The 27,612-nt window shown below is 41.5% G+C and overlaps 1 protein-coding gene across 1 annotated transcript in view; it reads left to right on the top strand.

Annotated features, from left to right (window-relative positions):
* Positions 1-27,612, top strand: part of LOC122806122 (protein FAM98A-like) — a 561,878-nt gene that overhangs the window by 46,682 nt on the left and 487,584 nt on the right. Inside the window, exon 3 of the mRNA XM_044076360.1 lies at positions 8,830-8,976. Coding sequence (XP_043932295.1) covers positions 8,830-8,976 — 147 coding nt within the window. The remainder of the gene's footprint in view (positions 1-8,829; positions 8,977-27,612) is intronic.

The raw sequence follows: 27,612 nt of genomic DNA on the forward strand, positions 1-27,612 counted from the left end.
TATCTGTGCAGTAACAGAAACCTGGTTCAAGGCTGCCGAAAGCACCCCAGCACTACCAGGTTATACTTCATACCATGCTTTTCGGCCACAAAACTCTGACCGAACCACAAAAGGAGGGGGAGTATCCATATACATCAAAGATACTCACACCTCCAGGTTAGTGGCACTGCACGAAGCATCGGAGACCATCCATGCGCAACCTATAGTGGGCAAAACTGCCCTTCAGTTTGTAGCCTGCTACAGACCACCCTCTCAAACACAGGAACCCCACTCGGCTTTCCTGAGAACACTGGAAAATATGAAGGTCTCTCCAAACACCATTATATTGGGTGACATCAACTTTCCAAACATTGATTGGGAAAACTCCTCAAGCCCAAACACCCTCGCCCAACGGTTCCTAGAATTTATAAACTCAAATGCTATGGAACAACTGGTCACCACTCCCACAAGAGGGGAAAACATATTGGACCTGGTCATCACCAACATGGGGTCTCTATGTTCCACACCAGAAGTGTACCCCTCATTGGTAAGATCAGACCATAAATTAATCTCACTGGACATCCATATTCCGTCCTCACCCCCAGCCAAGGAAACCACGGTGAAGAACTTCTCAAAAGCAAACTTCACACTTCTGAAAACCGAGGTGAAATCTTTCAAAGGCCCCGGGCCAGTGGAAACTACGGCCCAAAACGCAGAATCCTTTACAAAAGCATTCTATGGACACCTACAGGAATGCATGGAGCATGCTATCCCAAATAAAACCAAGACTCACTCCGCCAAAGGCAGGAGACCTGTTCTGGTGGACCCCGGCCATAAATAAGCTATATAACAGAAGGAGGAAGCTACTACATGATACAGCAAAATCCCAAAAAGGGAAGACATCTCTGATCAGTACTAGCAAGAAACTACAATCCCTCATAAAATCGTCTAAGGCAAGCTTCGAAAGAAAAATTTCACAAGACACTAAGGATAATCACAAGGCCTTCTTTAGTTATGTCAGGAACCTGGGAGGCAACTCCCAGATATACTCTGAGTTGGTGCAAAATGACAAAAAATGCACTGAACCCACAGACATTGCCAACATCCTGGCAGAAAGGTTCACTGCAAACTCCTCCCCCCCTTCCCCTCCAAAAGAGCAAATGTCTATCCCAACAGAATGTAGCCTCCCTGTGATCACAAATGCACAGGTGAGAGCTGCCCTCTCCAAAGCAAAAAACACCGCATCAGTAGGACCAGACAGTGTCCCGGGCTGCGTCTTACATGAGCTCCAAGAAGAACTAAACCCTCACTTAAAGACACTGTTCAGTCTCAGCCTTACTACAGGATATATACCCAAGGAATGACGAACAGCAACAGTGGTCCCGCTCCACAAAGGTGGTGCCACAACAGACCCCGGAAACTATTGCCCTATAAGCCTGACCAGCCTGGTCTGCAAGGCTATGGAGCGTATCATCATGGAAATCATAAACAAGGACATTGGGAACCTCCAGACACTGGATCCTACCCAATTCGGCTTTAAGGGCAGATCTTGCCTCTTGAACCTGGTCAACTTCTTTGAAACTGTTACCAAAGCCATAGATGAAGGGAAGGTAGTCCACACTGCCTACCTGGACCTCACAAAAGCCTTCAACACAATACCCCACTTGGGCATCATAAATAAGCTCACCAGCTTAAAAATCAACCCCTATGTCACAAGATGGGTTGCAAGCTGGCTCAGGGACAGAACCCACATGGTCAGAATTGCAGGTGCCATGTCAGACTCTAAACCAGTTACAAGTGGCGCCCCACAAGACTCAGTCCTGGGACCCCTCTTGTTCGGTATATATATTTCTCCGAGGTACAGGCTAACGCGGGTGGACTATGGCTGACAAAGTTCGCAGACGACCGCAGACGACTGCAAACTGGGCACCATAATCGACTCTCCGGCTGACACGAGCATCCTCCAAAAGGGTCTCACAGAGATGGATAATTGGTGCCAGAGCCATGGCCTAAAGCTAAATGCCAAAAAGTGCATTGTCATCCCCTTTGGGAAAAACAAAGTACCCACAAATTACCACATAGGTGGTAATCCATTAAGTACGGAAGAAGTAATTAGGGACTTGTGGACCCAAGTAGATAGTAATCTCTCCTTTGACAATCACGTTGCCAAAGTAGTTAGAAAGACCTTCTATATAGCCCACCTTATCACGAAAGGGTTCACATCTAGATCAAGAGAGGTCATTGTGCCCCTCTACTCATCACTTATCAGGCCCATAATTGAATACAATGCCCTATTTGGGATGTACCTTACCCGACACCTGCAGTAACTGGAAAGACCCCAAAAGTACCTCACCAAGAGGATCAAGGGACTCAAACAGACGCCCTATGCAGTTAGGCTAAAGAAACTCCAGCTCTACTCAGTTGCGTACCACCTACTCGGAGGCGATCTGTGTCTGACATATAAAGCCATGTCCAACCCAGAATTAATGGACATGCTCCACCTCAAGAAATCCAAATCCCTTAGAGCTACACGCTCCAGTGACTTGAACCTCAGCACAGAAATAAATAGGACATGCTGGAGGGACAGATTCATATCCCAGAGGTTCCCCTTACTCTGGAACAAAATCCCAATCCATGTTAGGCAGAGCCCCTCACTGACCCTATTCAAGAGAAATCTTGACGAGTGGATGGGAGACCGTAAGTTTACCCCTGGGATCTCCTCTGTGTCCTTGCTAGACATAGGTACAGTAAACTAACCTTTAATATGGCTACCTTCTGTGACCTACTATACAGAGGCACAGTCAACTAATCTAAAAGGGTCGCGAAAGCCAAACACACTCTGGCTAGGCTTATAAGTGCCCTAGGGCAGATAGCCTAGTATCAAACTATGAACCTATGTCACCCAAGAGGGGAAAATGTCAATGTGGGAGGCAGATTCCCCATAAAGACTGTCACGAACAGTGTGTTTTTTGTTTGGGCACTTTCCACTGCCATACCTCTTGTAGTATCTGTAAGGCATTTGTGCATAAGATACTCCGAAGCGGTTTGTCTTCCTTGGCCATTTATCTTGGAAACCAATGGCTTAGACTGTTATTTCAAGGTATCATGGTGGAATCTTTTAATCACAAGATAATCCCACTACATAAAAAGAAGGCCAAGAAGTCTTGGCTGGATTCTTTAGCTGTCCAGCCTCCACTAGATGTCCCTCTAAAAGCAGGTAATAGCTCTGTAGGTTGTTCGGTGTTTACATCAGATTCCTCTGCTGTGACTCTGTCAGAGGCCAGCATGGATCTGTCTTTTCACACATCCTCCGAGACTTTGCAGGCAGATGACGAGGGGGACCCAATGTTAATTATCTCAGAGGGTCCTAGAGGGATTCCACAGATATTGGTCAGGAAGGAATTTCCAGATTCTTTTCTCAAATCTCGCCAATGGTTGAAACCCTGGTATATGTTAGGGCTGACGTCCCTTCTAAGAAAAGACAAAAACTGCTGCATGTTTCAGTCTGCCCTATGGATCCTCATAGGGAATGGCAGGAGTTTACACAGGGCTTGTTCTCTACCTTAATGGCCATAAAGCCTCCTCAAGGGGTTTCAATATCCACTCCTCCTTGGACCTCTAGCTTTCCTAAACAGTTTACGGAACCAGTTTCCTCGGATGAGAATTCCCTGTCTGGTAAGGGGTCTTTGTTCTATTCTTCACAGATGCCTTCACCTTTGGCTTATGGTTGTGATGATGAGGAGTCTGTTAACCCTGAGTCTCCTTTCGAGGAATTGTCCTTTTCACGGGCACAATTGCTAAGATAATGGAATTCTTTAAGTGGGATTCTTTTTTATTTGGTATAGTGTGCCAACCGACTTTAGGGTCAGAATTTTTCCGAAGTTGTTTGGCACACTATACTAAATAATAAAGAATCAGGTTGGATTATCAGGCTAGGGGGTTTGTTTAAACCTGGCCTGAATGAGTTGTCGTAATGTGTAGTCCAACCAATAATAATTGTGGATGCTAATGATGCTGTGTATTTAAGGGTTAGGTATTTGTTGGTTGTGTTAAAGCACTGAGGAAGGCTGTTGCCGAAACCGGTATGGTGTCTGTTTTTTGAGCCACTTTAATAAATTATTTGAATTTTCAACCCATTTGTGCTGGACCTTTTTGGTTTTTATTATTTGGATAATACTCATCTTTTTGGGATTGCTGCAGCTGACAAGTCTCTTCAGGAGAAAGGCAAAGCCTTGCAAGGCCTTAAACATATTTTTGCCGCTCCTATTCACGATTTCCAGAGGAAATTTCCTTCTAGATCTACTTTTGTTCACAGGCAGCCCCACCGGCTTCTAAAGAGCAGGAAGTGTGGGAGCCCCCCCCCCCCTATTAAAGCTTCTCAGATTTCTGTGGTCCAGAAGCCTCCTTTATCTGATGAGCAAGCATCTCTTTGACAATCCCCCCCTTACACCAGGTTCTTTTGCACCTTTAGCTGTCCCAGCACCTTCCAAATTGGCGTCTCATCACTTAAGAATCTTGGGTTCTTTCTGTCATCTGTCAAGGTTACTTCATTGTTTTGAAATCTCTCATTTTTTTTGGGATTCCTCTACCTCCTCTAGAGCAACTTCCTCATTTCCCAGAGGTTCTAGGGAGTCTGAACCAAGGGACCATTTGACATGTCCCCCCTTCCCAAGTGGGCCTGGGTTTTTAATTCCAGGATGTTCCTGGATCCTTGAAAGAAGGGGACTTGGAGACTTATTTTGGATCTCTCCTGGCTCAACACCTTTCTCAGGATTCCTTCTCTTTGGATGCTTACTCTTCATACTTTTCCACTTTTATTACCCCAGGCTTTTCTGGTGTCCTTGGATCTGAAAGATGCTTACCTTCATATCCCTGTTCACCTTGTCTACAAGTTGTTTTTACATTTCTCTTTGTCTCATTTTCAGCTCTCTGCTTTGCCCTTTGGCCTTTCTGCTGCCCCAAGGGTAATCAAAAAATGTCTAGCTCCTGTGATTGCCTTCTGCAGGCTCCAAGGCATTCAGATTTTTCCTTATCTAGACAACCTGTTGCTTCAGGTGCCTTTTCCCAGTCCGTTCTTGCAGGATTTGCAGTTCATCATCTCTCTTCTTCAAAGCCTGGTGTTTACTATCCACTTCCAAAAGTCCGTCTCGATTCCCTTTTAGGAAAATGTGTATCTGGGTTGCAGGATTCACCCGGTGCCAATGCTGACCTTTCTTCTGCCTCCAAAGGTATTGTCATCGACAGCCTTCTTACAGTCTCTTCTTCTCCTGATTGCCATGCCAGCCATGGAGTTTCTTCGGGCCCTAGGATTCATAGCCTCTTCTATTCCGATGATTCCTCTTGCCAGACTGTATATGGAAGCTTCAGTGGTACCTCAGGTTGGTTTGGCTGCAGCATTGTCACCCTCTGACTTTCAGTGTAACTCTCCTTCCCTGTCTCAAGAAGGAATTCCAGTGGTGGATTTGACAGCCCTCAACCCAGGCCAGCCCTTTCAGTCTTCACTCCCTTCTAAGAGATCAGGGCTCTGATTCTGGCCGTTCAGGCTTTTCACCCCATGTTCTGTCCAGGCCCCTTGAAGGTGTACACAGACAGCACTATAGTGATGTGGTATGTCAACAAGTGGGGGGGGGGGTGGCGGCGGGGGCACAAAATCTTCCTTCCTCTGTAGGATGTCCCTTTAGGCTTGGGGAAAGTGGGTCTGTTATCAGTTAACTCTTCAGGCAATATACATTCCTTCAGGGCACAATCATGTGGCAGACTGTCTCTGAGCAGGTCCAAAACACAGGCTCACAAATGGATCCTTCACAGAAACATGTTTCTGGACATTGGCCATCGGTGGGGTATTCCTCAGGTAGATCTTTTTGCCTCCCCTCTGAACAGGCAGCTTCCTCTCTTCTGTTCCAGAACCATGTGGCCTGGAAGATGGACACCCTATCCTATCCGTGGAAGGGGAGGTTTCTTTATGCTTTCCCTCCTCTTCTTCTTCCAAGAAGATTCAGCTGGACTCCCCAAAAGTCTTGCTAGTGACTCCCTTTTGGCTGAGACTGCACTGGTTCTCCCTCTTACTGATGATAGCTCCTGGCCAGATGCATTAGTTACCTCAACGTTTGGATCTCCTTACAGGGGACATGGGGTTTCTCATCCATCTCCGCTTGTCCATCTGCAACTGACATTCTTGGTGGTAGGGTTTTGATCTGTTTCAGGCACTTCTCTTCTGAACATGTGCTCAGGGTTTTACAGTAGGCAAGAAAATCCTCAACCAATAAATCTTATATACCCAAATAGAAAAGATTTTTGGTCTGGTGCCATGCTCATAACCAGGACCCTTTTCCAATGGGGATCCCTCTGGTCCTCTCTTATTTGTGAGTTGCTCCAGTCTGGCTTGGCCTATTCCTCTGTGAAGGCCGATTTGTCAGCTATTTCTGTTCATCTGCCCTTGACTCCTCTCCTTTGACTTCTCGTTTTGAGGTCAAACAATTTCTTTGTCCTGCATATTAGGCCTCTAAGAAAACCTATTCCTCCTCCTTGGGACCTTTAATTTTGTTTTGAAAAAATTGACTCTGGCTCCTTTTGAGCCTGCATATTCTGCATCTTTGCAACATTGTCTGTGAGCTCTAGGCCCTTATGGCCATTCCTCCTTTTTTGTTTTTTCATAGGGACAGGATGTGCCTTCATACTAATTCTTCTCTTATGCCCAAGTTGGTAATGAGTTGTCCTTAAATCTGTCTGTACAACTCCTTCCTTTTTCTTTTCTCCTAAGTCTGCTACTCTTTCATACCTTGGATTTGCACAGACTGATCAGGTACTATTTGGATAAAACTGGGACTATTTGTAAGTCAGATCAGCTGTCCTTTCATTCCAAGTCTTTGAGTTTGGCTGTTTCTAAGCAGACTGTCTCCTCCTGGATATCTAAGGCCATTTCGTTTGTTCTTTCATGGAAAGTCTGTCTGCTTCTGTTAGCGCTCCTTTACTAGTGCTGTTGCCTCTTCTGTGCCTTCTTCAAGGGTTTGGACACAATTCTGTCCTTGAAGCTGCTACTTGATCTTCAGTGCATACCTTTACTAAGCATTATAAGTTGGATATGGTTTTTAGAGCCAGAGCAGGTTTTTCTGAAACCATTTTATGTGGGTTTTGTGTGGGCTCTTCTCAGCCTTCCACCTCTCATTATGTTTCGTGAGCTTTTTGTACTCTCCCTTCTTTAATACTGCAACAGTGATATAGAACGACATAGTACAGTTGTAAAGTCTTACCATAACAGTAAGTGTCCTTCCCTTCACTGTTGCAGTAATAGCTCCCTCCCTCCAACTCCTTGTTTGTTCTGCACTTTTTCCTTCTGGATGTGCATGGACTCCTTTGTCCTATGATGATTGTTCTCTTCTCAGTCAATTGAGTTCTGGGTAGTTGCATCCGTACATCCCTTTTATGACCTATATTCTGTACTGGGAACATAAATGTGATGTACAAAGCAAACCAGATCCTTTTCAAGCTTGTCTATACTGGCCAAGCAACAGGTGGCCCGGGTTGGGGCATCCCTTCTGGAATGCTGCAACAGTGAAGAGAGAGACATCTACTGTTATGGTAAGATTTTACACAACTGCACTTTTTGAGCTTAACAGCAGGCTAGTGGAGTGTATGTAGATTCCATGCTTCTGTTGGTGAGCTAGAGTTTAAGCTAAGTATTAAGTTCTTTGTCTGTTGCTGATTTTGTGCTTTGTGAAGTGTTTGCAGTCTTTTCAGTTTAGTATTTTTCAAAATAATTATGCATAGAACATGTTTCTCAGTTTGTTGCGACCAGAATTGTGCGTCCAGAAGCTTTCCCTTTGAACCAGTATAGTTCTTATAGTTAGAACACCAGTCAGTAATACAATGTAGTCCTGAATCTAGATATATTTCATTTGTATACAAGTTTCACATGTAATCTAAAATGGGCAATGTAGTGTAAATAAGTACATGTGTTTGGAGAGACAAGAATAATAGAGGAAAATTTGGACTTGGCAGTGTCCCTAACTTTTGGGTACTGTACTCTTGACACAACTGACTCGGTCTCAACTGTACCTGTATCAAAACGACTGGCAGTTGTGATACTATTTTTACAATGCTAGCTGATTTAAAACTTAAACCTTAGTACTAAGAAGCCAACCATCTCATTGCTGACGGTACATAGTAATTGTTGGTAAGAGATTTGGGTTCTAGATTATTTAGGCTTGTGTTTTTTTGTAACTATATTTGCCATTGCACTCTGACCACTACTTTTTTTTTTTTTAAACATTAGTTGACTGGGAAAGTCTGACAGAGCCTATTTTCAGCAGAGGCCCGGGGATAAACACTCCAGATGCATGTCTTTGAAATGTGGGAGGAAACCCACGCAAATGCAGGAGGACATGCAGACTGTACAGAAGGCACACCAGTCGAGAACTGAACTGGAGAACCTCTTGCTGTAAGGTGACAATGTTAACTGCTGCATTACTGCGCCACCCAACTTGCCACAGAAATATTTCCAATTTTTTGGGTGGGGGAACGGAATTCATGGATTGACTGTATATGTACAGCTGCTACCACTAATATACTCAGTAGTTGGAGATGGGGGGTTATATCTGTACTACCAGAAGTAACATTGTCTACTCATTGCAGGGTGTACAGGAGCCAGAGTGACTTAGTTGATGATTGGAGTACTGCTACAGTGGTAGCTTGCTCTTGGAAGGAAGATGTTTGTTGCCTGATTGTTTATTTTTTTAAAAGTTGCCAACCATCTCTTGTGAGCAGGTGGCTTTGTTCTTGGCGTTAGTGATGTACAAGCGGAAAAAATCAAGTTTCAGAACATTTAATGTGTGTTCATTGTTTCCATTGCAGATATGAAGCCACTTTCTGATAAGGTGCATCTCACTCAGGCGGCAGATGTTGGAGCCTCTTCCCCAGAGTTTACTTCACTGTGTGCCTGGCTGGTTTCAAATATCAAGGCTGTTTGTTTACTGGAAGAAGTCATTAGTCCAACAAGTGGTAAGAAACTGTGTCTCTGTGGTTGTGCAGACACTTTCCTGTCTTTCCTGTTTAGAAAAGCATAGCAACTTAATAAAATAATTTATTTTGAAACAAAACAACTCTAAATGCCTCTAACACGGAGGATAAAATAAACACAATAAAAACAACCACGGTGTAGACGCTGAATAAAAGCAAAAAAACAATTTAATGTCAGCATGATTAAGCACTTTCAACCTTTACATAGGTTTAACATTTACAATTATTTTATTTATTTAATATTTTATTTTATTTTCATTACATTTTCATTTTAATTTATTTAAAATTCATATTATTGTATACCAATGAACGATAATTATTCAACCAATAAAATGCATAACCTTAATAACCAACTTAAAGAAGCTGTTATCCATTAATCGATCTTCCAACATTTGGATTCACTTTCTCAGCTCTTGCTCTTCATGGCACACACTTTATATAGAAAAAATGAATAGACAGTTAAGAAAAAGAATGTACGAGCATTCCTGCACTGTTAAAGTCAAGAACTTGGACAATGCTTTGGCCAAACATGCTTCAGTATGTGAGAATTAAAAAAAAAATTTTACTTCACAGTGATTGACCATGGAGACAGAAGGAGAGTTAGATTATAGGGAGTTCAAATGGCAACTGGAATGTAATGCTTAACAAGCCTGGTTTGAACAGCAAGGTCAATTATAAAATTATTTTGCAGAGAAAACTTTATTATGATAAGTGTAAATAGGACATTTATGTATTTCAGTCTCACTCTTGTTTCGATGTATGGCATTTTATTTTAAGTAGTTGGTTGTGTTAGCAGCTTTATTCGGTATTGGTGCCTTTAAGATAACATCTTCTTTAAATTGGTTATTAAGATTCAGCATTTTATTGGTTGAGTAATTATCGTTCATTGGTATATGATAGTATGAATGTTAGTTATTTTATTCTGAAGAAGACCTATGTAATGGTTGAAAGTGCTTAATCATATTGACATTAAATTTTTTTTTTTTGCTTTTATTCAGTGTCTATTTATTTTGTCATTTAACATTTTAATAAGGTAGTATTCACTAGACTCGCTGCTTGCTTTTCTGAGGTGCCCAGTTTGGATCTTAAGCAGCGCACAGTGATCAGAACTGCATGGTGTGGCGAGGGGAGTGTGGAAATTAGAAGCAGACCTTTTGGGTGTAACTAATTATGGCAGCTTGCTTGCCATATTCTCAGCTTTATTTTTGTCGGCCTGTATTCTGGAGCACGCAAGCCAACATCCCCTATAGCATGTAGACATACTGCTGCTGTTTTTTGAAAGAAACTTTGTGGCTGTTTGCAGCAGGTTATTTTCATAAGAAGTAGAGTTGAATGTGTGTGTACATTCTTGAGTGAGTGAGAGACAGGCACACAGTACATTTATAGAGAGCATTACAGAATAAGGCATATGAAGGTAGAGAGCTGTTTAGAGACGGAGACACAAATGCATGCAAAATAAGAAAGGTATACATTCACACCCATATATGTAAGATGAGAAGAGAGAGAGAGAGAGATGGACATGGAAAGAGAGAGGGAAGGAGGTTGAAAGAGAGAGAGGTGTACACATGGAAAGTGCAACAGATGGAAAAACACAAATGGAGATGCAGAATAAAAGAAAGGTGTGGAGCGGAAAAGTGAGGAGGTCAGACAGTGACACTATGAGAGAGAGATCAGACTGAGCCTGAGTTTAGACTCTGGTGTAATCAGACTGAGATGAGGATACAGATGGAGAGAGATTGGCTAGAGGGAGGGTGAAACTGAGAGAGAGTCAGATGTGTTAAGGTAGAAAGATTAAGGAAAAGAGCCTCAAATAGAGTATTCATGGAAGGGTATTGAGCCTCAATGAAGGAGGTATAGGTGGGACCGAAAAAACAAGAAATGTACAGAATCTGAGAGAGGGAGAAGAATAGAGGAACAGAGATAAGTGGAGAGGAAAATGTAAACGATGTGAACAGGAAGAGAATAATGCAAGAAACTGAGAAATTGAGGGTGATGAGAGATGAAGACTGGCATTCATAAAAGGAGACAAAATGCATATATGTCAGTCAACTGCTCAGGTATTCTGTAATCTATCCTGTACACAACATTTTAATTCTATTGTGTGTCTGCTCGATTTCCTAAGTTTCCTTCCCTGTAACAAAAGTTATATTTGCAATACATAGTATGACAACACTCTGTAGAGCAGTATTGTCACTCTTATAAGTGTAAGCCATGGTACCACTATGTAGTACTATATAACAAATGTGATTTTTCATTTTGAATTTTTACTGAATTATTTTGCTTTAATCATGCATGCTATTGTTCAATATCACAGTAAACAATACAAACAAATATATGTGCACCACACACACACACACACACACACACACACACTGAGATCATACAACAGTGGGGGAAAATATTTCCCTAATCTCCACTGCTTTGCAGCTTTGCTCTGTTCTACATTAATTTGTTAATAAGCCATCCAGCTGACAAAAATAACCTGCCATTTCATACATCAACTAAATGGAAGGTTGACCAACTACTCTTTCCGTGCACATACTCTTATACTCCTATACAAAGAGTCTAGAAAAGGTCCTTGTCTAGTCTTTGCTCTACTGTGGTTAACAAACATATACAACTCTCCTTCCTTCATATTTGTATGCAATAGAGAGGTATGTGTGTGTGTCTGTGGTTGCTATTCATTTATTTTGTAGCCTCTTTTCCTTGTTTAGATTCATTGCAGTATATTAATTGAGATCCAGTTTAACAACTTTGGCTCATTGAATTGTACCATGGGGAAATGTAGGATACATCTCAGTGCTTAGAAGGGAACTTTGTGGGGTCAGGCTCGATAAAAGTTTGGGATGATTTGTGAGCTGATTACAGCTTGATAATAGAGAATAGTATAAGAGAATGATGCACACAGGAGGAGGGAAAAGTCATAGACCATGAAACAGGGGTGGAACTGAAGATGACAGGTGGAGATGTGGAAGGAGAGGTTAAATGGACTTGAAAAAATAGACTGAGAGATGAAAAGGAACTCAGAGTGATTGTGGTTGCAGAAATGAGCCATCATGCACCAAGTTTGAGATTTGACCAAAGACCAAAGTCAGTGGTATACTAAAATGTATCCTGAAGGAGACTGTTTGGCTATTCAAACATTCAATTGATGCACTGTCAGACCACATCTGAAGTGCTTTTTCAGTTCTACTGCCCTTGCATAGAGAAGGAAATTGACATAGTTAAGAAGGTCTAGCGAAGAACTAGCAATGTAATAAAGGCTGGAAGGGTAAGACGTGCAAATAAAGACTCTAGGAATTACCTGTTCACATTATAGGAAAGGATCTAAAAGAGAGGGCATATTATGGGTATACAAAATAAGGTGCAGTGTGATGGAATAAATGAAAAGAGGAAAGGCACGAGTGGAAGATGTGATTTTAAGACTGAAGACATAAACTTTAATCTAGAGAATAGAAAGTGGGCATTTTTCTATGAAAGAGTAGTGGATAGATGGAATATGCTACCAGACATAATTGGTGGTAACACCGCAGATGGTATTAATGTTTTTTGGAATTGGTGGTAGGTTACGAAAAAAGGCATTGGTGGGGTAGCTACAAAGCAAATAATTACATAAAAATAGCAGACCAGAAAGACAGTCATCTTTTTTTTTTCAGGGCAGCAGCATTATGTAGCATAATGTAATAAAAATACAGTATCTGTTTGTCTCTGTGTCACAGAGCTGTTGAGTGGGTGGAGAAAAAGGCTTGTAGACATATGAAGAGACATGCAATTATAGAGATATGTGCCCTGTGCTAGAGGGGGACAAACACTTGAGGAGAGAAGATCTAGAATAGCAGACATAGAAATAGAGAGGCATACACAAGATGAGAAAGAGACAGATGGAGAAGTGCAAGCAAAGAGATTCGGAGAGGGACAGATGTAGAACAACTAAAACAACAACAGGGAGAGAGCATGTGTGTGTTTGTGTGTATTATGTATATGTAGTGTGCAATGCTGCACCATGAGTGCAAGATGAAAACACTAAATGTGGTTAGAATTGCACAGGTAAATGTTGAGAATGTTTTTCTAGTCACTAGGCTTATTAACATTTTTATAATTGTGTTTTTCTTAACAGTGTCATGTGGTTAATGTGCAATGTGTGATTGTTTGAAGAACACTGAACTCCAGGTTCCTTGAGTTCATGTTTTTGCAAGATTGTCTGGAGTCTTGGTGCTGATGTTCATAGGTTTATAGATTGGTACCTAAGCTAACTGCCCTTGCGAGCCCTTTTAAGCGTAGGCAATTATCCCTTGTGAGACTCAAACCCTGCACCTTGTGTTTGTAAGGCAAACACCTTAACCATTAAGCCACCCTCCCAACCTATGATGTGATAACATCATTGATGATACAGCCATCAAATCCATTTGCTTCTTTCAGCTGAAAACAGTGTCATTCTTGCATGTCTATTTCCAGTTTATTTGACTTGATAGGAAAACAGATGATTTCTTGTTATGACAACAGCTTTTGCATATCTTGATCGCATTGTGTTAGATTAAGTAGATAGGCATTTACAATCTCCAGTGAAATAAACCAATTAATGCAGTTTTTTTTTTTTTTTTTTTTTTTTTTTTTTTACACAAGTTCCTTTCTGTTTTTGATTTTCATTTATTCCATAGCTGTAGCAGCCTAGGGTTGTTGATAAATCAGACTCGTTTGAAGTAATGATTATACCTGATATCCCCTCAAGAGCAAAAAGGATGAAAAATTTCAACAAAGCAAACTGTAGCCTTCTAAGCGATGGCATAAATAGTTTCAAACCTCCTGCTACCACTGTCAACAATGACAGTACACAGAGGTGTACACAAATGCCCTGTATAATCACCGATACAAATGTATAGACTCAGCTGTACCTGAGTGGATCAGAACAAGATCCTCACAAAAAAGCCACCCTGGTGGATATCAAGCATAAATAGGTTATATAACAAGAGGAAGAAATCATTATCTAAAAACAAAAAGGAACTGACTCAGAAGAGGAAGGGCACCCTCCACAGCTTAAACAAGTGAATTGGATATATTATAAAGTCCTCTAAATCCAATTACAAAGCTAAACTAGCATCCCTAGCTAAAGATAATCACAAGACATTGTTTAGCTGCATCAGAAATATAAAAGGGAAGGCCCAGCTTTGTGCCGAACTAGTAGTGGACAGTGCCACTCATGCCTGAAGACATCTCCAACCTGCTAGCAGACAGGTTTGGTGCAAACTTCACCCCCCTCTGTCCCCACCTGACATACCCCAAAGCACACTTGTCATGAGTCCTCTGTGTAGTATCTCCAAAGAGCACATCATTACCAGCACTCTCCATGGCCAAAAATACAGCCTGTATGGGACTGGATAACATCAAAGTCTGCTTACTAAATGGTCTAAAACAGGAACTAGCAGAACCACTTGGCACTTTCAACCACAGTCTAAGTACTGGGTTTGTCCCAACAGAGTGGATAACAGCAACAGTAATTCCCTTGCACAAAAGCGGTCCATCAAGCAACCCTGGGAACTATAGATCCGCAAGCCTAACCAGCCTTATCTGAAAGGCCATGGAGAAAAGTCATCATGGACCTTATCAATAAAGACATAGGTGACCTTCAGATTCTTGACCTGACCCAATTTGGCTGTAAGGGTAGGTCATGCTTATTAAACCTGGTGCACTTCTTCGAGAATGTCACCAAAATCCTGAATGAAGGCAAAACAGTACATACAGCCTGTCTTGATTTAGCCAAGGCTTTTTTCACAGTCCTTCACTTAGACATGATTAAGCAACTCACCCAGCTGGGAATTAATCCGTATGTCACTAGATGGGTAGCCAACTGGCTCACCGACAGAACACTCTCTGTCAAAGTTGGGGATTCCACCTCTGCCAGCAGACCAGTTACCAGTGGTAAGGATCTGTGCTGGCCCCCCCTACTGTTTGGAATCTAGTTCTCAGAGGTTGAGGCGAAAATAGATGGCCTGTGGCTTACCAAGTTCTCCGATGACTGCAAACTGTGTGCAGTCATAGAGTCCCCCGATGATGTCGACATACTACAAAAAGAGCTTGCACAGACAAATGACTGGTGCCAAAACCATGGACTTAATGCATTTTTTTGCTTTTAGTTTATCATCCCTTTTGGCAAAGGGGAAGTCCCAGCAAATTGCAATATTAACTGTACCCCGCTTAGCTCAAACCCTGTGGTGAGAGACTTGGGAACACAGGTTGATAGCAACCTTAACTTTGATCCCCATGTGTACACAGTGGTAAGGAAGGCCTTCTGTATTGCATATCTCATAAGTAACGGCATTGCATCCAGAGCTGAGGATGTTAAAACTCCCCTGTACTCATCCCTCATCAGACCACTAACAAAGTACAGCACTCTCTTTGGTATGTACCTTGCTGGACACCTGCAGCAACTGAAGAGATCTCACTTGTTTCTCACCAAGAATATTCAGGGCCTTCAACACACGACCTGCATGGAGAGACTGAAGGCCCTGTCACTGTATTCTGCATCTTGTAGGCTGCTGAGAGATGACTTGTACCTGGCCTACAGAGTAGTCTTGGACCCTGCCCTAATGGAAATGCTGCACATACACAAGTCAAATGGGACAAGATTCACTTGCTCTAGTCATTTTAACCTAGCCTGCGACATTAACAAGACATGCTGTAAAGATGGATATATATCCCAGAGGTTGCCATTCCTCTGGAGCAAACTCCCCAATTAAAGTAAAGTAGAGCTCCTCAATGACCCTATTTAAGTGCAAGTTAGATAACTGGATGGGAGACCATAAATTTACCTTGGGGTTGTCACCTATGTCCCTCTTTGATAAGGGCATTTGGCGCTGATCATAGAATCATGCTGCAAATGTAGGCCATACGACTTCCTTAATAAGGGAACAAGGGTAGAACATGGCTAGGTTTATAAGACCCTAGGGCCAGTAGCCTAGTAACCTCCTCTAAATTGCTGTCCAGGGGACTGCTGCAATACAAAATCTATGCAGTTGCTTGATACGGTGCAGTGTCTCATTACTGTACCTCCAGCATTAGAATTTCTGAGAGCTCAGCGGAGGCTTGGGAGAAAGGATACCCCAACCTAATAAGCTGTGTTAATGTGTTAACTGTTTATGAACGTGATGGCCTGTGGGGGAAAAAAAAACTGTTTGTTTTGGTGCATACTGATCTAGAATGCCTGGCCAATGGTACTAGTTCTAAAAGATGATGGCTTGGATGTGAAGGGTCAGTGATGAGTTTCCCTACCCTTTTGTCATGACTGGAATAGTACAGGTCCTGTAAGGAGGGCAAAATAGCACCGGTGATATTTTCGGTGACATTACTATTCGATGTAACCTGTTTTTGTCATGATTAGACAGAGATCCAAACCACACTGTTATGGATGGAGTGAGAACAGACTCAATGACTGCTGTATAGAACTGATAGTTCCTGTGAAGGTTGAACTTCCCTGGCTGTTGCAGAAAGTACATTCATTGTTGTGCCTTTTTTATGATGGAACTTTCATTGGTCTCCCACTTCAAGTCATAGGAGATTATTGATCCCAAAAACTTGAAAGATTCCACAACTGACAGAGCAGTATTAAATATAAAGATGGGGGATAATATTGTAGGACCACTCCTAAAATCCACTGTCATCTCCAGTTTTAAGAGTCTTCAGCTCCAGATTATTCTGACTACACCAAACGGCCAGCTGCCCAACCTCCCATCTGTATGCAAACTCATCACCATTCCTGATGAGCCCGGTGATAGTTGTTATGTTGTATAACAGTAGGTTTACCCTGGCTAGGATATCTGGTCTATCTGTTATTGACAACTGATGAATCTGTAATCTTTTATCACTATACAAATAATTTCTTTTTCTGTGAGGAAGCGGTTTCCAAACTTGTGACCATTTCTAATTAGCATTCCTTTCTGAACCTAAGCATTGAAGGCAGTTAGCTTTTGAGCCACTGCTGATAAACTGCGGTCAAGAAAAGGGTGTTGTTGCCAAATAGCCCAGCATGTAGAGTGTTTTTGAAGCTGACAGCCAGAACTCTTGGGGAGCAGCTGCATTGCACTATAAATTTTGAAGTTTGGTTTAGGGGAATTTCTTACAGAGGACTGACAAAGCTTTCAAGTTCTCTACAGGCAGATTGAGTGATCTTTCTAATGTGCATTACAGGTTGCTTTCTTGCCATGTCTCTTATTAGCATGACCGTTTTTATTTCAAGGAGATTCCAAGATGGAGGCTTAATTTCTCTTGAAGCTTTTGAGGGGTACTGTGGAAGAAAAGCATCTGTTATGTTAAATGGTGATACACAGAGCGCATAATGTAACACCTTGTACATATTGTAACACAATGTACATTTTGTGAAACAGTATACATATTGTAAAACTGCTTGTTGGTTGCATGGTGATGCATTACAGCCGTATTTTGGTTATTATTTTGGTGTCTGTAATTATTGCTGTACTGCCTGCTAAATATCTGCTGCTATGAATGGTCTACTTTGTCACTAAATATATTAGTTATTTTCCTGGATTGTGGCTGAAAAAGATTTATGGACCTAGTTAACAAAGCAAACAAAACACAACTAACTTACTAACTGTAGATTGTGATTATCTTCAGTTTGGTACTGCAGAGCCCTGGGAATTGTGAAGTAAAGAGATATGGAGAAGAGCCAGTGTCCAGTTAGTACTGGAGAGAGACCTAAGGTAGTTAAAAGACTATATAGTAGCTTGTAATGTATTTATGAAAACTGCATTTTGTACTGATAGTCAGTGTAGCATATCTAGGTAAATGGCCAATTAAAGTATTTCCACTAGTATATTTACGGGAGCAGATATTTTTGTGTGTCTCTCTGTGTTCCTGAGTGCTGTGCTGATAACATAAATAATCCTAACTCTGTCAACAAATCATGTTTAACTGCAACATATAAAATAATGCATTTGACCAAACCGTCTGGTTCTGTGAACATAAATTAGAACTGGAAACTGAAGACAAATTCAAAGTATTGCTTAAAAATTTATAAAAGGGAAAAATGCAGTAGACGTTCAGAAATTATGTAGTTACCTCAGCCTTAAGTATTTCCAGCCACTTTAAAGGGTGTATTGTGTACCTGTTTAAAACAAACCTACGGTAAGTGCTATGTAGTTGCCAATTGTTGACAAGTCTTCCAAATGAACATATAAAAATTGATGCAATAAGAAAGTTAACCTTTAGGTCTCTGGGGTCAGATAACAGTCCAGACAGTTTTCTGCACAGTGAGAAAGACTGTCATTGCACACTTCTCTTAAATTTTGACTCCCTCACAGTGAATCATCAGTGTTGCTCCCAGTGCCTGTCCTTGTTCAGCCTCCCCTGGACCTGTTCTGACCACATTCAGAACCAGTGAAGAGATGGGTATCCTGGGGCAGCATCATAGTGCTGCCAAGGGAGTGCTTTTCCCCCTTTTCCACCCTCACCACTAGGTGCTCCTACCTTCTGGCCGAGCCATGCAGAGGACTTCAGCTTTGCACCAGCCTTCACTTCTGCACCATGGAAATCAACCCGTGTAAGTGTGCCTCAAGCATACATGCCACCAACCTGCTCCCATGATGAACACACACCCATCCTCCCTGCCTGTGCAGTCAAGTACTAAAGCCACTGTTACAGCACTGGTTGCATGGGCTGTAGTCAGAAACTCTCTAAAGACTAAAATATTACACTGGCTTATAACAGACCCAGTACAGTCAGATATTTTCTGAAGGTCTAGCACCAGGCTTTAATTGTACCTATACATCAAGGCAGGTACTACATCAGATCCAAATAGCAATAAACCTGTCAGCCTTACTTAAATCCTCTGTAAATTTATGGAGTGGGCAATCTGTTTTATTTTAAAATACTCTGGCAAGCATAGACACTGGAGAAGCCACAAGGGGAGGATTGTAATGAGCAGTAGACACTGACTTGCCTATCCAGGGTGGGGGTGTTAGACATAGCCTCTGCTCACTGCACTAAGGACTGGTAAGAGTCTGAAAAACTGTGTGCTGCATAAGCAGTGAACCACTTACTTGGGAGGTTAGACATGTGTGGAAGCACACATCCATATCCTAAAGGCAGTAACTACGGAGCTTGCAAGACTGCCATGGAATGGCGGGAGTTGAGAGACGCTTCTCAGCAGCAGTATGACACTTAACCAGTGTCCTTTATCTCGTCACTGGCCCCTGACATGGGTTAGATTGTGCATAGGGGAGGCTACAGTGGGTCTGGTGGACCCTGTGAATGAGGAGAGGAGCCTGGAGGGAAAAAAATATTGTGGCAAACTTCTGCTTACAGATTCAGAGCAGTGCATATTCATTATCACTTTACAAGTACGGCTGTATGCTATTAACAAGCTTCATCATGTAGCCCTGTGTTTGATTCCGTCATTTTCCACTGGTAAACTTCGTCTCTATGACCAAGTTACTTATTTAGACAGTGCTCCATGTTGGTCACTGAAAAGGAAAATGCGTGTCTAGTGGGATTACCTGATCGTGTGATGAGTTATGGCAGCACCCAAGATAGTGGTCACAGCTGTGGATGTTGACATAACTCAGTTTTTGTGTACATTTTATTTTTATTTAAAAAAGCTGTCCATAAACAATATTTTCCCTGGAAAGGGGGAGCTCACATGGCATTTTTATGACCTATATTAGGGCTGTGATATAATTATAATCGAAGAAGGAGAGCTTCTCCAGTTAGAGGAAGTTAAAAAGGAAAGAAAAAATAATGGTATGAAAAAGAGTTGCAACCTTTTCCACTTGTGGACTATAGGTAGTTGTACGTGTGTATGTGGTTGTTGGTACAGTGGGAGTCCTGTATCCTTTAATGTATGTTACAGATATTAGCATGACAAATCACTGGGAAGCAGTTAGTAGGACATGCACTGGTATTTCTGTCAGGTAAAAATGTTTTATTTTCTCTATTGTGTTGTATTTGTAATCTTTTAGTGTACACAACTCCAAACCTTTACAAGAGAAGATCAGGAGCTAAAAAGCCATTAGAAAATAAATAGTGCAGCTCCCACTGTGAGTGAGATATTTGCAGACGATGGCTCTTTTGAAGCTACATCTAACAAGGCTTTGTATGCATCATCTGATATTGATAATGCACATCATGAACAGCACGGGCAAGGGAGATCTCAGCAGGCTTTGCATGTTGGAGACAGCACTTCTGTAGGTCCTCTTCTACCAGCACAAAGATAGACATTAACTACTCCAAACTCCCCAGACTGTGGAAGGCCTAGACAGCCTTGGAGACAGCAGTTTTCAAAGTGGGAGTATCTCCGGCAGACTGCCTATTTCCACACATTGGGTTGTCTCATCGCATATGTAAAGGAAAGTCATGCAAACCATTAGGTGATGAGTCTGACAAGCAGGCAGAGTCATTTGAATTTACTTGCCGTGTTAGTGACATTGAAATGTCCAGATCATCATCATCACTAGAATGAAGAGAAATGACTTGGGTGGGACTCGAGGCATCATGTTAGTGAACACTTGTAAACCACAGATAATGAGCACCGAAATCTCATATATGTTGGAAACTACAGTCTCGTTCAGAATTATATATTTTCGTAGAAACCTATCTTTAACTGGAATAGGTAATAAACCACAGCAATTATTCATGAGTGAATTGTTTCTCCTTTAACAAGGCAGGCTTGGATTTGGACAGTATATGCCAATAAACAAGATTCATTTGGCATTCACATCAGTGGGCTATGTGAGATTTCAGATGAGACTAATAGTGGAGGATATGTTAAGAATTTTATGTATGCAGGTAACTGTATTGCAATGAACACTGGAGACGAGACACATCTTTATCTCTGCCTGCCATCAGTGGTCAGAGAAATGAAAGACAGTGTGAGCAGCCCTTGACAGGGCTAATTGTGGAGGAGATTGTGATACATTTATTGGGTTATGTAGCTGGTAAAGACTGTGTCTTGTTTGTGCACCATTTGGAAAGATTTTGCTCCAGCTCCTTAAATGTAAATAGGTCAGGTATGCCGTCACTGTTTTGTGAGACAGATTTAGTGTTGGTGATAGTATCTGATATGTAGTTGCAGACTGCCTTATGGAATGCCAGGCTGAAAGCAAAGTCAAGCGTATTCGCTAACTGCTATACACAAGGGCCAGATGGTATCGTGGCACCAAGGTATGATGGCAGTTTGAAGTTTGTACCAGATGTTATCCATTACCGTGTGGCAAAATGGGTGAAGTACATGTGAGTGACTTAAGTGCGCCAAAATGTGACTGTGACTAAAAGGCAAAGATGTTGTACAGAAAGTTAGTTTTCTGTGTAGTGAACATTAACCTGTACATCTTTTTAAAGTACAAAATGAATGCAATTACATAATGAAGTTTGTGCCGGGGCTTCACAAAAGGTACCGTGCTGCACATTCCTTTCCAGTGCTGATACTGGTCTTTACATGTGAAAATACTTCCCAGCTAGGTTTCCACCAAACCTTAAGAAGAGTAACCCAGCAGAAGTTTGTAGGGTTTTCTGTACCAGGTCCTTGCGTATGTTTGCCATCAGTGGTATAAAGAGGAAACAATGTACACCGGGGGTGGGGGGTGTCTGGCATGTGTTTTATTGAACATCTCACTGAAAATGGTATGCAAAACCATTAATTTTTGTAGACTTTTGTCTGTAAGTAAATGAACAAATACTTAGTGTCTGTGTATGTATAAGTTTTATTTTAAAAGTTTATGTAACAGTATTTTTTTTTTTGTTTCCATTTATTGTTTCTAAAGGCATAACCTAATAAATACAGTACAAGGCAATATTGCCCTGCCCTGAGGGAAAAAAGGTAACCTGCTCAAATTCAGCACTGAGATTAGCTGAATTTCCTGAGAGTATAGAGGCACTCCTTTGTGCATTTTATATCCACGTGACAAAGGTAAGAACCTTTAAGAGGGACTGTCAAAAATGGCCTTTGATACATAATTATGAAATGCAGGTCTTCATAGGCATTACATTTTCACAGTCTGGCATTTTATGCTATATTTGGTTTCCATTAGGCCTGGGTATATACTTTTTGCTTAGGGTTTAGAATGCAACAAGTGTGCATACTATAGCTGTACTAAGATTTATTTATGTTTTATATGAAGTTTCAAAAAATGCTGGGCTTCGTATGGATTTTATTCTGGCATTCTGGCATTTTGCCTGTTATTAGGCATGGTTATATGCTTTCTGCTTAGACTGTGGAGTGTATCTGTGCTAAACAACAAAACACAAAGGAGCTCACCAACGCTGATGTTAACAAAAAAACTCCAGTTTTCACTTCAAGAGTTTAATATTCAAGACAAATGCTGGATCCAAATGTAAGCGCTTTCACGTTCAAAAAAGGTTTCTTGAAGTCTGAAGAAACGTTTTTTTGAACGTGAAAGCGCTTACATTTGGATCCAGCATTTGTTTTGAATATTAAACTCTTGGTGAAAACTGGAGTTTTTTGTTAACATCAGCGTTGGCGAGCTCCTTTTGTGTTTTGTTGTTGAGTACATATTTTTCTTGAGGAGCACTTTGCCCAGCAAGTCGTGGTTCTGTTGTATCTGTGCTAAGTTGATCATCAGAAATAAAAATGTTTTGTGTACTTCATCAGACAAAGCAACATTTATCTCGGTACAAATTTGGTGCGTAAACTCCATGAGCTGAGTAGGGCAGTTGATGTTGCTGCCATAATTACATTGTGTATGAGAGTTTTCAAGGATAATTTCTTGAAAGTTTTATTTTGAACTGGGTCTGAAATACCTTAGACCTAGGCATGTGCTGTCACAGTCTGGCAGGATGCATTCTTTGGTTTCTTTGGTGGGAGGATTTGTGTTCTGGATGCAGGATGCAGCACATTTAGAATACATGTGTACTAAATTGTCGTTACATCAGAAGTAAAATAGTTCTCCTGTTTTTGTGTTTCATTTCCTCTCCCCATTTATTGGCTGTTGACAGTAATCATGTAATTATCATTTTGCAAAGTCTGTCTCCTTAAACTACTCAACAGGCTAAAAACTACACACCAGCAAGTCATTCACCTGGGTTCAGTCCTAGGTCCTCTCCTGTTTGGTATCTACTTCTCTGAAGTACAGGCTAACACAGAAGGTCTTTGGCTAACAAAGTGTGCAGATGACTGCAGACTAGCAGCCATAATCGAAACTCCTAACGATGTGGACAGCCTACAAAAGGGCCTCACTGAGACGGATGCCTGGTGTCAAAGCCATGGCCTCAAGCTCAATGCCAAAAAGTGCATTGTCATCCCTTTTGTTAAAAACTCTGTACCCATGAACTACCGCATAGGCGGTAGTCTACTTAACACCAAAAGTGTGATAAGAGACCTTGGGACACAGGTGGACAGTAGTCTCTCCTTTGATAATCACATCACCACAGTAGTCAGGAAATCCTTCTATGTGGCACACCTAATCACAAAAGGTTTCTCATCCAGGAAGAAAGAGGGCATTGTTCCCCTGTACTCATCACTCATTAGACCCATTATAGAGTACAATGCCCCTTTTGGTATGTACCTCACAAGACATCTACAACAACTGGAAAGGCCACAGAAATACCTCACAAAGAAGATTACCGGCCTCAAACAGATGCCCTACGCAGACCATCTAAAAAAACTCCAGCTTTACTCTGTCGCATATCGCCTACTCAGAGGCGATCTCTGCCTAACATACAAAGCTGTGTCAAACCCAGAGCTGTTGGACATGCTCCATGTAAAGAAATCCCAATCCCTCCGAGCTACATGCTCTAGGGACCTAAACCTTGTCACCACAATAAACAGAACATGCTGGAGGGATAGAGTCTTATCTCGAGACTTCCCATACTCTGGAACAAACTACCTATCTATTTCAAACAAAGCTCTTCATTAACACTCTTCAAGAAAAATCTTGATGGTTGGATGAGAGATAGGAAATTCACCCCGGGGATCACTTCTGTGGCTCTGCTTGACAGGGGCACAGGAAAATAATTTTCTTGGGTGGAAAAAGCCAGGGTACCATTTGGCTAGGCTTATATAGACCCTAGGGCCAATAGCCTAGTACCTACCTATGAACCTACAAGGGAGGACCTTTCACAGACTCTGAAAATTGCTGAACCATAATTCTGATCAGCCTGATGTGTAAAGCCATGGAAAGACTTATCAGTCAGTACACAGGGAACCTCCAAACACTAGACCCGTCTCAGTTTGGATTCATTAAGGGCGGGTCATGTTTACTTAACTTAATGGATTTTTTTGAAAAGCTCACCAAAGCAACCAGTGAAGGCATACCTTGACCTGGAGAAAGCTTTTGACACAATTCCCCACTGAGGCATAGTAGAAAAGATAAGTAAGCTGGGAATAAATCCCTATATCACCTGCTGGATTGCCAACTGGTGCACAGTTATGTAGCTGATAATCAAAATGGTGAAGTTGCCTTTACAAAGAGACCAGTCACCAGTTGATTCCCCCAGGATTCAGTGTTGGGATCTCTCCTGTTTGGAATCTACTTTACTGAAGTAAAATCCAATACCAAAGGGCTGTGGCTGACTAAGTTTGAAGATTACTGTCATTCATTGAATCAGTATAAATTAAGCAGTCATTGAATCCCCAATTGACCTAGCCATCCTGCAGGAAGGTTTGTCTCAAATAACTGGTGTCAAAATCATGGTCTGAAACTAAATGCCAAAAAATGCATTATTGTGTCCGTTGTGAAGTCCTCTACTCCACGGAACTACCATACTGACAATGTGCCCCTAAGAGCTGACCCATTTGTTTGGGATTTTGGAACTTATGTGGACAGTGACCTAAGTTTTCACCAACATGTGTCTATAGTTTTAAGAAAGTCCTCTTATATTGCACAACTTATAAATAAAGGCCTAAACAACATGTCCTACATGGAGTGACTCAAAGCTCTGTCACTATACTGTGTGTTCTACAGACTGCTAAGAGGTGACCTGTGTCTGGCACACAAGGCATCCTCCAACCCAATACTGGTGGATTTAATGCACGTCAGTAAGTAAATGGCATCACAAGTATTCTGTCAAGGGATCTAAACCTCTTCTGCAATTAAAGTTTTGACAGTGGCTCGTTTTTTTCAGTTTTATTTAATTTCTTTCATTTCTTCTGCAACATCTACAGAACAGTTTTGAAGGACAGATATATTTTGTCAAGGATACCGCCGCTATGGGACTGACTCCCCATCCACATAAAATTTAATTGTAGTTTATTTTCAAGATCAACTTGAATCTATGAAAGGGAAACACAGTTTACCCCAGAACTGCCCCCTGTACTACTAATGGACAGATGCAGCTCCTAAATGCTTTATCCTATGAATGGATCCCCTCATATTATCTGTTATGATCGCAATTATCCTCATTAGGGGTAAATAATTATTGACCATGGGATTGGTATGTCCAATTTGTGACCAAATGGGAAGGGTTGCTTCAAGCTCAAAAAAGGGAAACTGGCTAGGTTTAAAATGACCAGCAAGGTTAGCTACCCTAATACTTGCCTGTGAGCCTATAAAAGACCTGTGATAAAATTGCTTATTATTGAGTACACTTATACTGATTACATTGATTTTAGTATCAGATTAGTGTGTTTTTTTTGCTATAATTAGTTTACTGGATCTTGCTGGTGGCAGAAGGTTTCTAGGTTAGTAGTTTTGTATTGAAATGTAAATAACTCAGTACCAAGCCACCTAAACATTTTTCTAAAAATGGACTTCAAGCAGTCATAGTTACCCCTGCTACCAGAGTCATTCTTTTCTTTGTTATGGACCAGCACTTTGCCACAACGTCTGTAGCCAACCTGAGAGAGATGGGTATCTTGTGACAGTGTAATAATGGTCTCATGATGTCTGACGATCATCTGTTACTCAAACAGCATAACACAATGTGTGAGCTGTACATGTATAATATCCTTGAAGGCAAAAATCACACACAGTAAACTCTGGCACCAAAATCGTTAGCAGTACACCACACGTCACACCTCACCAAGGACATCACAATACAAATAATCCATCATATGCTGAGGTTCTACACATTAACTTGTCTAAACCTCAAAGACCTCCAAAACACAATATAAGCACAAAGTACAGTCAGCATAGTAAGCCTATTTCATCACATCGCACAAGGAATCCCAATGTCACAGATGTTGAGCCCGTAAGGCAGGCATCGACCCAACCAAACATTAGGTGACTCCATTTAAGGCATACAGATGTGACTTTTACCAGGCTTAACGGCGATGGTTAGCTGCTTGTCTCGTGCTAGGATCCGTCAGGTCATGCATGCATTGAAGTCCTTGAACAAGTACTAGTATGACTCAGTCATAGTTCATGCCAATGTCAATGACTTGAGGTGTACTTCCCTAGGTGGTGTGAATAGAGACAGACTGTGTGTTCAAGGCAGGTATGAGCCTAGCATTGAGTAGCATTATATCATTTCCAGGGAAGATGCTGCGATATGAGTAAAAAGTAATCAACTTCAGTAACTGGCTTAGTTTTTGTGTCATTCAAAGGAGGTCCAGTATTTGTCAGCCAGGGCAGATAACGATTGACAGGGAATGTTACTTGAGCACCACGGGTGGCCTGCATCTCTCCCCTGTAGGGTTTTGCCTGCATCTCTCCCCTGTAGGGTTTTGATTGTTGGCAAAGACATTGTCCACCTCATAGTGCCTTTTTTAGACAATGCTAACCTGATAAAAACCTACCAACATAATGAAACAAGCAAAGGAAAATACAAAGGTGTTAACTGATAAAACGCTAGGAGCCTAAACAAGAAACTCCACTCCTTGCAAGCCATTCTCACCCTGGAGGACATTGACATCTGTGTAGTGACCGAGACATGGTTTAAAATAGCAAAGGCCACTCTAGCTGTGCAGGGCTGTATTGCCTTCTACACGTTTGGACCAGTTACTGTACAGCGGGGGGTGGGGGGGTGTAAAGCGGTGAAAGTGTCTCAAACTACATCCAGGAAGAGACTCCCATCAAGACTGATAAAATCAAAAGATGAAGTAGAGCTGCTTCATGTCCAAATAACCATCAGAAAGGTCCTGTACCATATACTGGCTAGCTATAAGCCAAATGGGATAGGTTATTTTGAGCACAAAAAAGAAACTGGCTAGACTTAAAATAGCCCAGAAGGGCAGCTAGCCTAGTACTTGCCTGTGAATCTGTTCGTGTTTTTGAGCCACAGATGATAGTATCTGAAGCAGCCAAAGCATAGGGTCAGATTTGGTATTCAGCTGCATTTAATTCCTCGTGTTTAAAATTGCAGTCTTGTAGGAGTTTTCACCATAGTAGTTACAGATTTGTGAAATTTCATTTAAGAAATCTCAAAGAAAATGTAACGTGGTCTGGGGTATCATAGTCTTGAAAGTTTTGCATTTCAAGTCTTTTTACTGACGTCTCCTTTAATCATAAATTTAGCCTCAGTAGTGAACATACCATGGTAGATGCCAAAATTCTAACAAGTTTAATTAAAACAATTCATTTGAGAGAAAATTAGGAGAGAGCAAGTGTCTGTAGGAAAAGAGAAGTGGAAATAAAGGGAGTTTCAGGCAATTGTGATCTACAGTATCTTAAAATAAAGTGTGAGACGTATATTCTATTTGAGTAAATTGATTTACTG

This window comes from Protopterus annectens, chromosome 7.part0 (genome assembly GCF_019279795.1).
Source record: "Protopterus annectens isolate FY-2018-M chromosome 7.part0, PAN1.0, whole genome shotgun sequence".
NCBI lineage: Eukaryota > Metazoa > Chordata > Ceratodontiformes > Protopteridae > Protopterus > Protopterus annectens.